This window comes from Athene noctua, chromosome 5 (assembly GCF_965140245.1).
Source record: "Athene noctua chromosome 5, bAthNoc1.hap1.1, whole genome shotgun sequence".
Classification (NCBI taxonomy): Eukaryota; Metazoa; Chordata; class Aves; order Strigiformes; family Strigidae; genus Athene; species Athene noctua.
Window position 1 is genome coordinate 238150 of NC_134041.1, and position 12558 is coordinate 250707.

General features: G+C 52.5%; 1 protein-coding gene and 1 long non-coding RNA gene across 2 annotated transcripts; both read right to left on the reverse strand.

Moving 5' to 3' along the window:
• Positions 1–1472: 1472 nt before the first annotated feature.
• Positions 1473–4121, reverse strand: LOC141961253 (uncharacterized). Its single transcript, XR_012633754.1, has 4 exons — positions 3778–4121; positions 3525–3641; positions 3035–3182; positions 1473–1622 (listed from the first exon to the last, which is right to left on the reverse strand). It is a non-coding gene; the product is annotated as an uncharacterized LOC141961253 (long non-coding RNA).
• Positions 4122–4770: 649 nt separating this feature from the next.
• On the reverse strand, positions 4771–12558 carry NAA20 (N-alpha-acetyltransferase 20, NatB catalytic subunit). Its single transcript, XM_074905954.1, has 7 exons — positions 12411–12558; positions 12210–12234; positions 12022–12112; positions 10608–10743; positions 9484–9629; positions 7356–7443; positions 4771–4999 (listed from the first exon to the last, which is right to left on the reverse strand). Exons 1-6 carry the CDS (start codon positions 12461–12463, stop codon positions 7358–7360), a joined length of 537 nt encoding a protein of 178 aa, XP_074762055.1. The 5' UTR covers positions 12464–12558; the 3' UTR covers positions 4771–4999; positions 7356–7357.

Here is a 12558-nt window from a genome sequence, read left to right on the forward strand (position 1 = left end):
TGGCAAGCTGGGGAGGCACCCGGCACCAAGCCCCGGGGGACACCCATCTTCTTCCCCTCTGCCTCTGTCCCAGCCCTCGGGTAACTCCCTGGGGCTCCCCCGGCCCGGATCACCTCCAGGAGAGCCGAGGCCTGACACAGCAGGCGGTGTGAAGCTTCCTGCCCCACCGCTGCCGTGTGGCCAGCGGGCAGGAGGGGCCCCCACACCTGCCAAAGGGGCGGGCTGGCCTCACCGGCGGCCTCGGCCCTCGCCCACCCCCAGGAATCACGCCCAGCAAGCCTTACGCTGCGGCAGCAGGAAGGCGGCTCTGGCGGTGCCGCACACCTGTGCGGGGCCGGCGCTGCAGTCCTGCCCTTCGCGCACCGAGCGCCCGCCGGCAGCGTGACGTGGGGTGGCGGCGGCATTTCCTTACCAGGAGGGGGCACCGAGCGTGGCCGCACCCCCCCACGGGCATCGGAGCATCGCCCTGACGTTGCTGGTGGGCGGCAGCGTGGGGCACGGGGCCACCTCTGTGTCGCCCACCGACAGCACCGTGTGGCGTTTGCCAGGCAGCGGCGGTGAGCGCGGGCGAGCGCCACCCCCCGCGCGAGCGGCGGCCGAGCGGCACGTCACTGCGCACACGCTCTCGAGGAACGGGCACGACGCTTGGTGGGGAGCAGCTGGAAGCCCCCGGGAATCCACGTGAAAGCGGCAACAAAACTATCCCTCGTGCTGCGCCACAAGGGCCGCGGCGGTAGCGAGGACTGCGCCGCGCTACGGGCGCCCACGAGCGGTGCGGCTGCCTGGCAGCCGAGTCTGCAGAACCTACAGCTCCTGGCACGCGCTGGCCAACGCGGCACGGCCGCCTGCACGCCAAGCGCTGTAAGACCCCGCATCCCAGCGTGACCCAGGGAACCAACGCGGCTGGCCAGAAACCCCACACGCCAGGACCACAGCTCCCGCTGGGTTGCGAGAGGCAGTTTTCTCTGCTTTCTGACCCTGCAGCAACACCGTTGCTCACCCCTCCGAACCCCCACCAATGCACCCAGAAGCCTCACCACCGGCTCGGGGCAGCCCCTGCCACCACCTCCAACACTGCCACCCTGCAGGCACCGCCATCCTCCCCAGGAGCTGCCAGCTGATGGCACGGCTCCACTCACCTTCTCCCTCGGTGCAGCCGGGGCCCAGCAATGCTCAGCGACTGCTCTGCTCCTCCCTTGGTTGACACCGACCCCTCCGACGGCTGCCTTGCTCTTAACAGCAGCACCCGCCCCTCCACCCGGAGCAAGCCCTTTACAGGGAGGGGCCGCTGCCATCAGCCTCACTGCCCACACCTGGGGCCCCTCCAGCCCCAGCCCACAGCTGGAGGCCATCACCCACCCCCACAGAGCATCATCACCCCTCCCAGCCCCTCACCTGGGGCAAAGGAAGCACAAAAGGCAGCCGGCAGCCAGCAAGTGTTTATTCAGTCACACACAGAACAAGTCCCAGAAGGGAGTGAGTCTGCTCCGGGGCTCAGGGCCCCTAATGCTGCCCCTGCCCCTGGCACACCTTGGCGCTTGTTCCCGGAGCCACGCTCCTCAGTCCAGCCGGGAACAGTCAGTCGGTTCCTGGAGCAACAAGCTGCAGGGCAGAGCTGGAAACTGCCAAACATGAGGAGCAAGATGCAGGACACAAGAAGACAGAAGAAAGGTGGCAGCTAGCTGACTAGTACAGGGGTAGAGAGAAAACAAGAGATGAGCAATGGGGCGGTGAGAGGATGGGGACAGGGAACCCAACGTGGATATGCAGAAAAAAAAGCAGCAGGGAGAGAAGAAAACAGGCAGCAGAAAGAAGGAGGAGGAGCAGGACAGAAACCAACAAAGAAGGACGAGGAGCAGCATAGAGATGCAGAAAAAAAAAAAGCTGGGATGGGTGGCACAACAGACATGGAGGGGAAAAAAAAAAAGGGGGGGAGCAGGGAGCTAGACCAAGCAAGATGGAAGAAAGACCAAAAAGCTCCAGAGAACAGGGCACAGAGGGAGGAAAAAGCAACAGCGATGGGGAGTCAGGACAGCAAACCATGGGAAGGAACACAAAACAAATCACGTCGCTACATGTGACAGGGCAGAGAAGGAAGAATTAGGAAACAGGGACAGAGACACAGAAAAAAAGAGACCTGGAGCCAAAAACTAATCCTGATGCATACAGAAAGAAGGGGGGTGGGGGTGGGGGGGTGTATTCTAAAACAGGGGAAACAGAGACAGAGAGATGGAGAAAAGACAAAAGCAACAGACTACAAGGCATCGTGAGAGGAATTACTGAATAGTAACAGAGCGCCAGCCAGAAACAGGCCACAAAGCAGCAAAGATCACAGGGGGTACGGGGCACAGAGGAAGGAATTCGCAAACCCGGCACAAGGAGCCAGACAAAGAGAGAGCGAGGCAAAAATTAAATGGTGAAAAGAGACAGACCGCAGGGCAGAGGGAGGAATTGATAAACAGGGACAGGGCACCCGACAGAGCATGATGGAGAACAGGGAAAAAAAAAATAGCAGCAAGCTACAGGGAAGAGGGAGGAATTAAAGAACAGTGACTGGAAGACAGACAGCGACACATGGAGAGAGAGAAGACAAAAGAGCGATGGGCAACAAGATGGATAGGGAGGAAATGAAAAACAGCAGAAGGGAGTCAGCCAGAGAGAAAGACACCGAGGAAAAAGGCCAGACAGTCTATGAGGGACGGAGGTAGGAATGAAAAACGGGGGACAGGGAGCAGGAAAGAGAGAGATGGAGATCGCAGGGAATAGCAGCGGGTGCAGGAAGAAGAAAGGGGCATCAATAGGAACAGGGAGCTGGACAGAGAGGGATGGAGAAAGGCAACAAGAGCGGCAGGGTACAGGGCAGAGAAAGGGAAGACCTACAAGATGGGGACAGGGAGATGCTCCAAGCAAGACGGAAGATACAGGTGAGCAAAAAAAGTTGAGCAGCACCAGAAAGAGAGGAGTCTAGGAGAAAGACAGGGAGGGACCAGGCCACACAAGAGGGATGAGAGGGGCCCAAGAGCTCGGGACTTACTGCAGTTCTCCGCGCTGCCAGGAGAATTTGACAGGTCAGACTCCTCCTTCTGTTTGCCTTCTCCCTTCCTCTTCTACAGCTCCAGGTGCCTGGCTGTCCTCCACTTATGAGAAGATGTAGGTGTCTCACAGCTCTTACGAGATGAGGCCTGCTAGACACAGAACCTCATTCAATCACACACTACGTGCAGGAGTAGGACAGAGGAAAGAGAGAGAAACCGAGAAGTGAGGAGCAGAACGGAAGGATCGAGAGAGAAATGGACTGAGGAGTGATGCAAAAGGTACAGAACAAGCAGTCAGAAGTGCAGACAGAAAAAGAAAAGGGAGCAGCAAGACAAGAGAGAGAAAGTGAGAGAGGAAGGGGGAGCAAGGCAGAAGAAAAGAAAGAAAAGATATAGAGAAGAAGAAAAAAAAATCACAGCATGGGAAAGGGCGGGAAGGGACTGGGACATACAAGGGGGGCGACAGGGCCCCGAGGGCCCGGGACTCACCGCGGCTCTCGCTCCCGGCACTGCCGGGAGAACTGGACAGGTCAGATGCTTCTTTCTCCTTCCTTCCTCCTGCCCCTCCTCTTCTTCTGAAACTCCACTCGCCCGGCTGACCTCCCCCTAAAAGAATACGCGGGTGTCTCTCGGCTCTTACAAGACGTGGCTTCCGACACACGCAGCCTCGCTCGCTCGCTCCGCGGCCGTTCCGCGCCTGGGTCCGGCCCGCTGCGGGCTGTGCAGAGGGCTCCTCGCTCACCCGGAGAGGCAGGCGCTCTCCCCCTGCAGGGCGAGGCGGCTGCTGCCCACATGCCCTTGACGTTCTCCTTCCTTCCCTTTCTCCGGCCCCTCCAGCTCCAGCCGCGGCGGCTCCCGCCCCGCTGCCCACGGCCGGGAAGGCTCGGCTCCGCCCGTCCCTTCCGGCCCCCGAGCCGTGAGGAGCGCCAGGCCGGGCAGAGACACCCCACGCCAGCCCGAGCTGGGCGCAGCCGGCGGCATCCCCGGGGCAGGAACGGACACGCGCGGCCCCAGCGCGGCCTCGGGAGGGGGCACGGAGGCGGCAGGGACCCTTATTGCCGCGGACCGGCCCGGCCGCAGCCCCAACACTCACCTCCGCCGCGCACGCGCACTCCCGGGAGACGCCGCGGCCGCGCATGCGCACCCCCGGGCCGGGGGGCACACCGCGTCTCGGGGAGCCGCGGGCAGCCCGCGGGAAACCGCCACAAAACCGCGTCTCGGGCCGCGCCGCGGGGCCGCGCCGGTACCGAGGGCTGTGCCGTGCCGCGCGCGCCCGCCAGCGCCGCGGCTGCGGGGAACCGAGAGCGCAGAAACTGCAGCTCCCGGCGTGCCCCGGGGAGCCAACATGGCCGACCGGAAGCCCCCTGCACGTGACTACGGCTCCCGCCGCGCCGCCCGCGCACCCGGAAGCCCGGCCGAGCGCAGCCCCGCGCGGCTCCGGGCAGCGCCGCCGCCGCCCGGCCCCGACGCGGAGCGGCCTCCGCCCCCGGTCCCGCCGCACCTTTCCCCGCGGCCGCGCGGCCCCGCTCCTGCCTCGGCTCGCACCGGCTCCTCCTCCAGCACCGGCCCCGGACAGGGAGGGGTCGCTGCCTGCAGCCTCCCTGCCCGCCCCTGCGGCTCCTCCGGCCCGGCCCGCGGCTGAAGCCCAGCAGGAACAGGGGGCCATCCCTCACCCCCACAGAGCATCATCACCCCTCCCAGCCCCTCACCTGGGGCAAAGGAAGCACAAAAGGCAGCCGGCAGCCAGCAAGTGTTTATTCAGTCACACACAGAACAAGTCCCAGAAGGGAGTGAGTCTGCTCCGGGGCTCAGGGCCCCTAATGCTGCCCCTGCCCCTGGCACACCTTGGCGCTTGTTCCCGGAGCCACGCTCCTCAGTCCAGCCGGGAACAGTCAGTCGGTTCCTGGAGCAACGGGCTGCTGGGCAGAGCTGGAGACTGCCAAAAGTGATCACGGCGCAGGACACTAGAAGACAGGAGAAAAGGGGCAGCCGGCTGGACAGCGGTGAGGGGGGCAGTGAGACAACATCTGGCAGGGACAGCTAGCAAAAGACAGTAAAGACAGAGAAAAGGAAAAGGACACAGGCACAGAGGTGGGAGGGGAAAGGAAAAAGCAGGAGCAGTGTCAGAGGAAGGAGGAGGGAGTGGGAGCAAGACAATGGAAAATAAGGATAGGGAGCAGGAGGAAGATAAACTGGGAAGGGCAGCATGACAGAGAACGATTCAAAAATTATAGGGGCAGGGAGCAGGGCAGAGGGATACGGTGAGAAACAATGGGACAGGGAGCAGGATAGAGCAACAGAATAAAAAAGGGAAAGGGAGCATAAGAGAAACTAGGGGGGGCAGAGAGAAGAACAGATACACAGAGCAACAAAGGGAAAGAGGGTCAGGGAGCCAGACACTGGGACAAAGAAGGACTGACAGAGACAGATGCAGATTGGGACAAAGATGGAGAAAGTAAAACCAGTGATGGGTTGGAGAACCTGCTTCTGACAATCTGTAACTCCTAATGTCAGTTCCATGGCCTCGAGTGCAACATAGCACAAGACAGGGGAACAGGGGAGTGAAAGAAAAGGCACAGAGAACTTTTAAACAAGAAAAAACGAGAAAGAGCAAAACACTTGTAAGGAATGAGATAATGATGTTGTGAGAAACGCTCAGTTACCAATTATCAACGGCTCAGACAGGACGCCGTGTGAAGCACTCTTTATTACGTTCTTGCAAGACCAGGCGCCCCACCAGGTGGACGCACCTAACAGTCATCATGCAATGGTTTATATCCCTTTCTCCCAACCGCGAGTTCCCTGCCCGATTCCTCATTGGGTGAGGAGTACAGGGTGTACAGACTTCCCAAACTGTCTACCGATACGCCCCTTCATGTATGTGTTCATATGTCGCATGTTCATGGAAATGAACCTTGGCTTTCTCCAGGGTGCAGAAGTTAATATGCATGAGCTCATCAGTATTAAGACAGAAAAAGTTCAAAATTCAAGTTCCCCAAGTCGGTATCTGCATCCATCTAAAGCCATTTCTAAGTACTGGTCATCACAGCTGACAAATGGGCTACCTGTCTCCTCACCCCAGGCCAGGAATTTCAATAGTTTGCTCTTTCAATGAATTGTTCTCGTTAATTGCTTTGGTGAAAGGTCCTGCCCTTCCCGTCAGGCTGAATATGCGAAAATAACATTCTTTCCCTTACAATGTGGAGCAGACAGCAAGGAGAGCACGAGGACAATGGACAGACAGTGGGAGACAAAAAGGGACAGAAAGCTGGATATAAGGATGGAAGAAAACCAGGAACCCAGTATTAATTACACAGTGAGGCTAATTAAAATTGAAATAATCTACCACCTTGAACAGAATGGCTCACTATAGCAGCTTAGCCTGTATCTTGTCTAAATTAGCATCTGTTTCTTGGCAGGGTGTGCAGGACTATAAAACTCGTGATAAAACACGGAGGGAGAAACATGTTTACAGGAGCAAGCTAAATGGATTAGGTGCGCAAAATCTGATACTACTTAGTCTTAATCCTAGCTTGTACAATCAAATAATACTCTGATCTTTGAATTTCCTTTCTGCAAATTCCCTTTATCCATGCTTCTCCTTTAAAAGAAATAAATTGCATTATCTCAGTGTCAGATATATGGTTGTTTGAAGATACTGTGAACATAAGGAGAGACTTCTCTTTTGCAGGTTCTTTGGAAATCCTACAATGACCTTGAAATTGAGCAAGAAGAGTATGAGAAAACAAAAAATCTTTACCATAGATTATTTCAGCAGATGCAGCATGTTAACACAGAATTTGTCCTGAATCTGGTCCACAGTGCAGAGAAAGCCTCAAGTGCTTTAGCTGTCCCTATTTTTCAAGTCAACAGCAAACCTAATGTCAGTCCTGTGCCATGATGACATTTCTACATTATAACAGGTTTATCTTCTATGCAAGTATTAATACACTGCCTTCCCCTGCTGTGTTTTCTGGGTATTGTGCAGTATTTTCATTGGTCACGAATAAATGCAGTTGAAGAGTTTTTACTGTGAGTGACTTCAGTTATTTTTGGTTTGAAAGAAAACAGCATACATGAGGTAATTCATTTTAATAGCCTCTGAATTTCCAATATTTGTAAGGAAAAATAATGGGTAAGTGCAGGAGTATGCAGCCATTACCAACAGACACAGTATTAGTAAGCTTCTCAATACTGCTTTTTGGTATTTTATGGGGAAAAACACTGAACCTAAGTTTTCCCATCCATAAGTTCTTGGGGGCTGGGGGGTGAAGGAACTTGATGCTCTTAGTAAGATGACTGAAAAAATTCACAGCTTACAGTTACTCAATGTCTTCTGGCCTCACAGGATGAGGCAGAGGTATGATTGATTTCTTCTCCATATCTCTAGAAAGAGCTTTTCTCATATCTGTGGCAAAAGGAAAAAAGACTATTACAGTAAGACAGTCATTTCACAAAGCCATATTTAGTGAATTCTGTATTACAATAAGATCATCTTAAATCAAGATTTCAGAGTATCTCCAAGTTGGAAGGGACCCATAAGGATCAAGTCCCACTCCCTGCTCCTCACAGAACTACTTAAAACTAAACCATATGACTAAGAGCATCATCCAGATGCTCCTTGAACTCTGACAGGCTTCGTGGCGTGGCGACCTCCCTGGGGAGCCTGTTCCAGGGACTGACCATCCTCTCAGTGAAGAGCCTTTTCCTAATGTCTGGTCTGAACTTCCCCTGACACAGCTTCATTCCATTCCCTCATCTTCTGTTGCTGGTCACCAGAGAAAGGAGCTCAGCATCTCCCCCTCCACATCCCCCCTTGAGGAAATTGTAGACTGGGATGACGTCCCCCCTCAGCCTTCTCTTCTCCAAGCTGAACAAGCCAAGTGACCTCAGCCCCTCCTCCTAAATCTTGCCCTTAAGACCATTCACCATCTTGGTTGCCCTCCTCTGGACACACTCCAATAGTTTCACACAATCACTGAGTGGTTTCAGTTGGAAGGAATGTAAAGCCCATCCACTCCGACCCCCTGCCCCGGGCAGGGCCACCTTCCACCAGCCCAGGTTGCCCAAAGCCCCGTCCAACCTGGCCTTGAGCCCTGCCAGGGAGGGGGCAGCCACAGCTGCTCTGGGCAGCCTGGGCCAGGGCCTCACCCCCCTCACAGGGAACAATTTCTTCCTGATCTCTCATCTAAATCTACCGCTCTCCACTCGGACATGGAGCCATTGACCACAACTCTGAGTGCCACCATCCAGCCAAATCCTCGTCCACTGAGTGCTCCATCTGCCAAATCCATCTCTCTCCAATTCAGAGACAAGGATGTTGTGTGGGACAGTGTCGAACGCTTTGCACAGGGCCAGGTGGATGACATCAGTTGCTCTTCCCATATCCACCAGCGCTGTAACCCCACCATAGAAGGCCACCAGATTTGTCAGGCACGATCTGCCCTTAGTGGAGCCATGTTGGCTGTCACCAATCACCTTATTTTCCATGTGCCCTTGCATATTTTCCAGGAGGATCCACCCCATGATCTTGCCTGCCACAGAGGTGAGACTGACTGGCCTATAGTTCCCCAGGTCTTTTTTCCCTTTTTAAAAATGATGTCCTGAATGTCATTCAGCAGCAATGTTATCAATTGGAATATAACACCACATGAAACTCAACTGAATGGAAAGGAAATGCCAAGCTAAAAGGACAAATAGATGACTTAAGGCATCTGCAACAATAGTAGATGTCTGTCCATAGCTCTTGTGTTTCACAGTACTCACGCATATCAAAGGAATAGTGCAAGAACAGAAAAGATATGTAGCATAGCCACATAACCCTTCAGTGAGTATACTTAAAGGAAAGAAGGTCTAGAAAGAGGAAGCAGCAGCTCATATTTCAGTTTTGATAACAGAATTAACATTAATGTACTTTAATTTCCACGTTCCCTCCCTTTTACACTGAAAAGGCCACCCAATTCTCTGCCACTGTTGACCACTGACACCTGTAAATTTGTAGTTAGACATCTGAGAAAAACAAAGTTTCAAGTCCCCGTTATGGGAAGAAACAAGGGAAGTACTGCAATTGCTTCCCCCAATAACATTAGCAAGAAGCCCAGCCACTAGGTGTGAGCCTTCCTCAAAAAGAAACATTATATAAGAAACTGCATTTTTATTTTCACATTACCCACGATAAATGTCTTTGTACGTACTAATTTATTCTTGTTTCTTATTTTGTCACAGATGCTACAAAACATGTAAACTGCAAGATTAAGTTTTCTAACTGATGTAATCTTCAGTAGGAAAAGCTATCTAAAGGAGTGTACAAAATCCCATTCATCAACAGCTATCTAAACTTGTTTCATTTAAAAAAAAAAAAAAAAAACAAAACCAACCAGACAAACCAACCCAGGAACCCTCAACATCAGAAACTTGCCATTCAACCTGAGGCAGAACAAGTACTTACCATAAGCATCTTCGTCTGGTTCTCCATTGCTAGCAGAGTAGTACTCTAATACTGTCCGGTACACGCTGTAGCCCAGTTGCTTATACATATTTACTGCAACCTGATTTGACACTCTCACAAAGAGATCAACGAAAAAGCCACCCTTTCTTTGAAAAAATAAAAAGCCAAAAGACCACAGTAAGTATAGCAGGTGAATGTATTTCTAATAATAACCCATAACTTGTAATCAGACCTGCTTTGGGTCTGATCATGTGGTATGCTTATCAAACCTCTTTCACACTGTAATAACAGATGCACTCCTTTACCAAGGGACAAATCCAGAATAGGCACAAATTTAATTTTATTTTTGTCACATGACTATTCTTTTACACCAGCCAGTGGTTTCAGAATTATGAACAGAAGGAACAGGACAAGCTAAACACCCACACAAGCCTCATATCCATGATAAATTATTTAATCCACATTTTAGATTGCATTGGTTTCGGGACTGCCTCCTTCAAAGTAGATGGCAGGGGAGAGTGGTGGAGTCAAGTCACAAAATTCAGTTGCCTGAGACAGCCCTTCTCCTCACAAGGCAAGTTTTTCAAATCATAGTATTTTCCTATTTTACCATCTACAGTGGGGTTGCTCTACCAGCATGAGTTGAGGATGTTTCCCTGTGGGTTCATCTGACACTAAATTTTCAGCAGGTACAAGCAACCAATTACAGGATAGAAAGTAAGCTAAGATACTGTCTGCTATCCAAGATTTGTTCAAGATTGTGCCTACGGGAATCACACAAAGCCCATGATTACTGAATGAGTATGTTGGGGGCCCTACAGGAAATTGTGCTGATGTTTCAATTTTCCTGCCAAGGAAAGGACTTTTTATACAGTATCGCTATTGGAATTCAGGCTACTTCCGATGCATTCTGGCAAGTTAGCTTTCATAGAACCTTGAGATCAAACCGCCATGCAACATTTTTAATTCTTGTTCTCCAACTATGGGGAATTTCAGCAAATCAGAACACTACTTAAAGCAAAATTCTGGGTCTGTTTTGTGCAAATCGAATATCTAAGCCATGGACAGGTGGGGATAGAAAGATTACTTTAAAAGATACATTTAAAGATAAGCATAGTACTCACTTCTCTGAAATTTCTTCCAGTAGTTCCATCAATTTAGCAGCCAGACCCAGCCGCCGAAATTCTGGTGCCACAGAGAGCGCAGTAACGTGTCCATGCCATTCTTCCCTAGCCACAGAGCCTTCTGCTTTACCCATTACTGTGAACATACAGAGCATCAGAGCAGTAGCACCTTTGGAATAATGAACCACCTACAGCCACACATCTTCACAAAAGAACCAAGCAGTATATAAACAAACACTGCAACGATTGTGGTAAAGGCTCAAACAGGGATGTCTATGGTATTACTCTGTGATTCAGCAACCACTAAAAATGTAATTTTGCTCAAGTACTGCAGTATTTTCCTAACTACTGTAAAAACCAAAAAAAGCCACTTTTCCAAATTCATTGCTGAAGGCATACTTTCCAAATACAAATTTGAAGCAACTCTCATGACTCTTTGAATGGAATTCGGGATCTGACTAAAATAAAGGAAGGAATGGAAGGCTAGAAGCCCCAGACTAACTCACCATCCTGGCAACTACTGAAGATTTTTGATGACTATGGGGAAAAAGAGCTTGGGAAGCTCTGCCAATCTTGCAATAGAAAGCTAAGGCCCTGCAAATATGCTATGTTTAAGGGGATAAAAAAAAAAAAAAAGTTGTTTTGGGGAGGCTCCTTTGTAGTTCTTACCCTTTCTACACAGAGCCAAACCAGTGTTAGTTCACTAATAAATATTCACACTTCCACATGGTACTCTTGTAAACATCAGTCACTGCTAATAAGCAACTGATGTGGTGAATATGGAGAAACCTTCTGTACAGTAAATGCTTTAAGCTTTACTATATTAAATACTTTATTTTCCAAGTCTCTGCAAAGACACTTATTCTGCCCTGTTCTCCCCCCCACCCCTCCCAAAAGAAGGGAAAAAAACCTGGCAGGAATAAACAAACCAAGAGTTCTACTTGGAACGGTTTCTAAAGACACAAATTTTGCACAGCAAATAAGCAAATGACATCTAGACCCAGCTCATTCATTCCCTTACATGACAATGCCAAACCCAAGCCCAGCACTTCTACTTACAGATGAGTGAGTGTGTGAGATCAGACCTGAGTACAGAGACTTAATTCCGGGATAAAAGAAATGCTTGTACACATACAGTCACCTGTATAAAACCTGGGAGGACGTTACCACAGTCAAGAGTCCTTGCCCTGCCAGGAACATCAAACTGAAAACTACTGCTGTGAGGTCTGTGCAATACCCTTTGGCACCTATGAAACGGGAAAATGATACATAACGTTCCTCTCCCCTGTTGGGTGTTTGGAAAACAAAAAAAGAGTAAGAAAAGCTCCCGCGTTCTACTATGACCACGCAACACATTATAAACACGAGATGCCGAGACGGCAACAGCCGGTGCCGCGGGGCCCGGCACACTCACTGTAACCCATCAGCTCCCCGCCGGGCGCCTCCGCGACAATGAAATACTCGGGCCAGTGCGCCAGGTACTGCAGGTAGAAGGGGATCCCGTACTGCGGCCGTGGGTTAAGGACCAAGCTGTCACCGCCGCGGCCACCCGCGCCAAGCTCCGCGCCTCGGCCCCGGCCTCCGCGGCAGCGGGAAGGATACGGTCTCCGTCAGCGGGTCCAGGTTGCTGCGGGGGAGAGCAACGCTCACCGCGGGCCCGGGCCTCGCCGGCCGAGGGTGCCCCGAGAGCCCCGAGGGAGGGGGCGGCGGCGCCAGGGGGAAGGGGGAGCCCCTCGCGGGCGTCCGCGGGCCGAGCGCGGCAGAGAGGGGACGGGGGGCGAGGGACGGGCGGGCGGCGCTCACATGTTGTTGAAGCGGAAGAGGTCGTCGCAGGTGAAGGCGCGGAGCGTCGTCATCCCGGCCCCGGTCCCGGTCCCTGGCGCTGCCACCGCCCCGGACGCGCTCCCGCCGCTCACGGGCGTCTTCCGCCACCGGGACCCGGCAGCGGAAG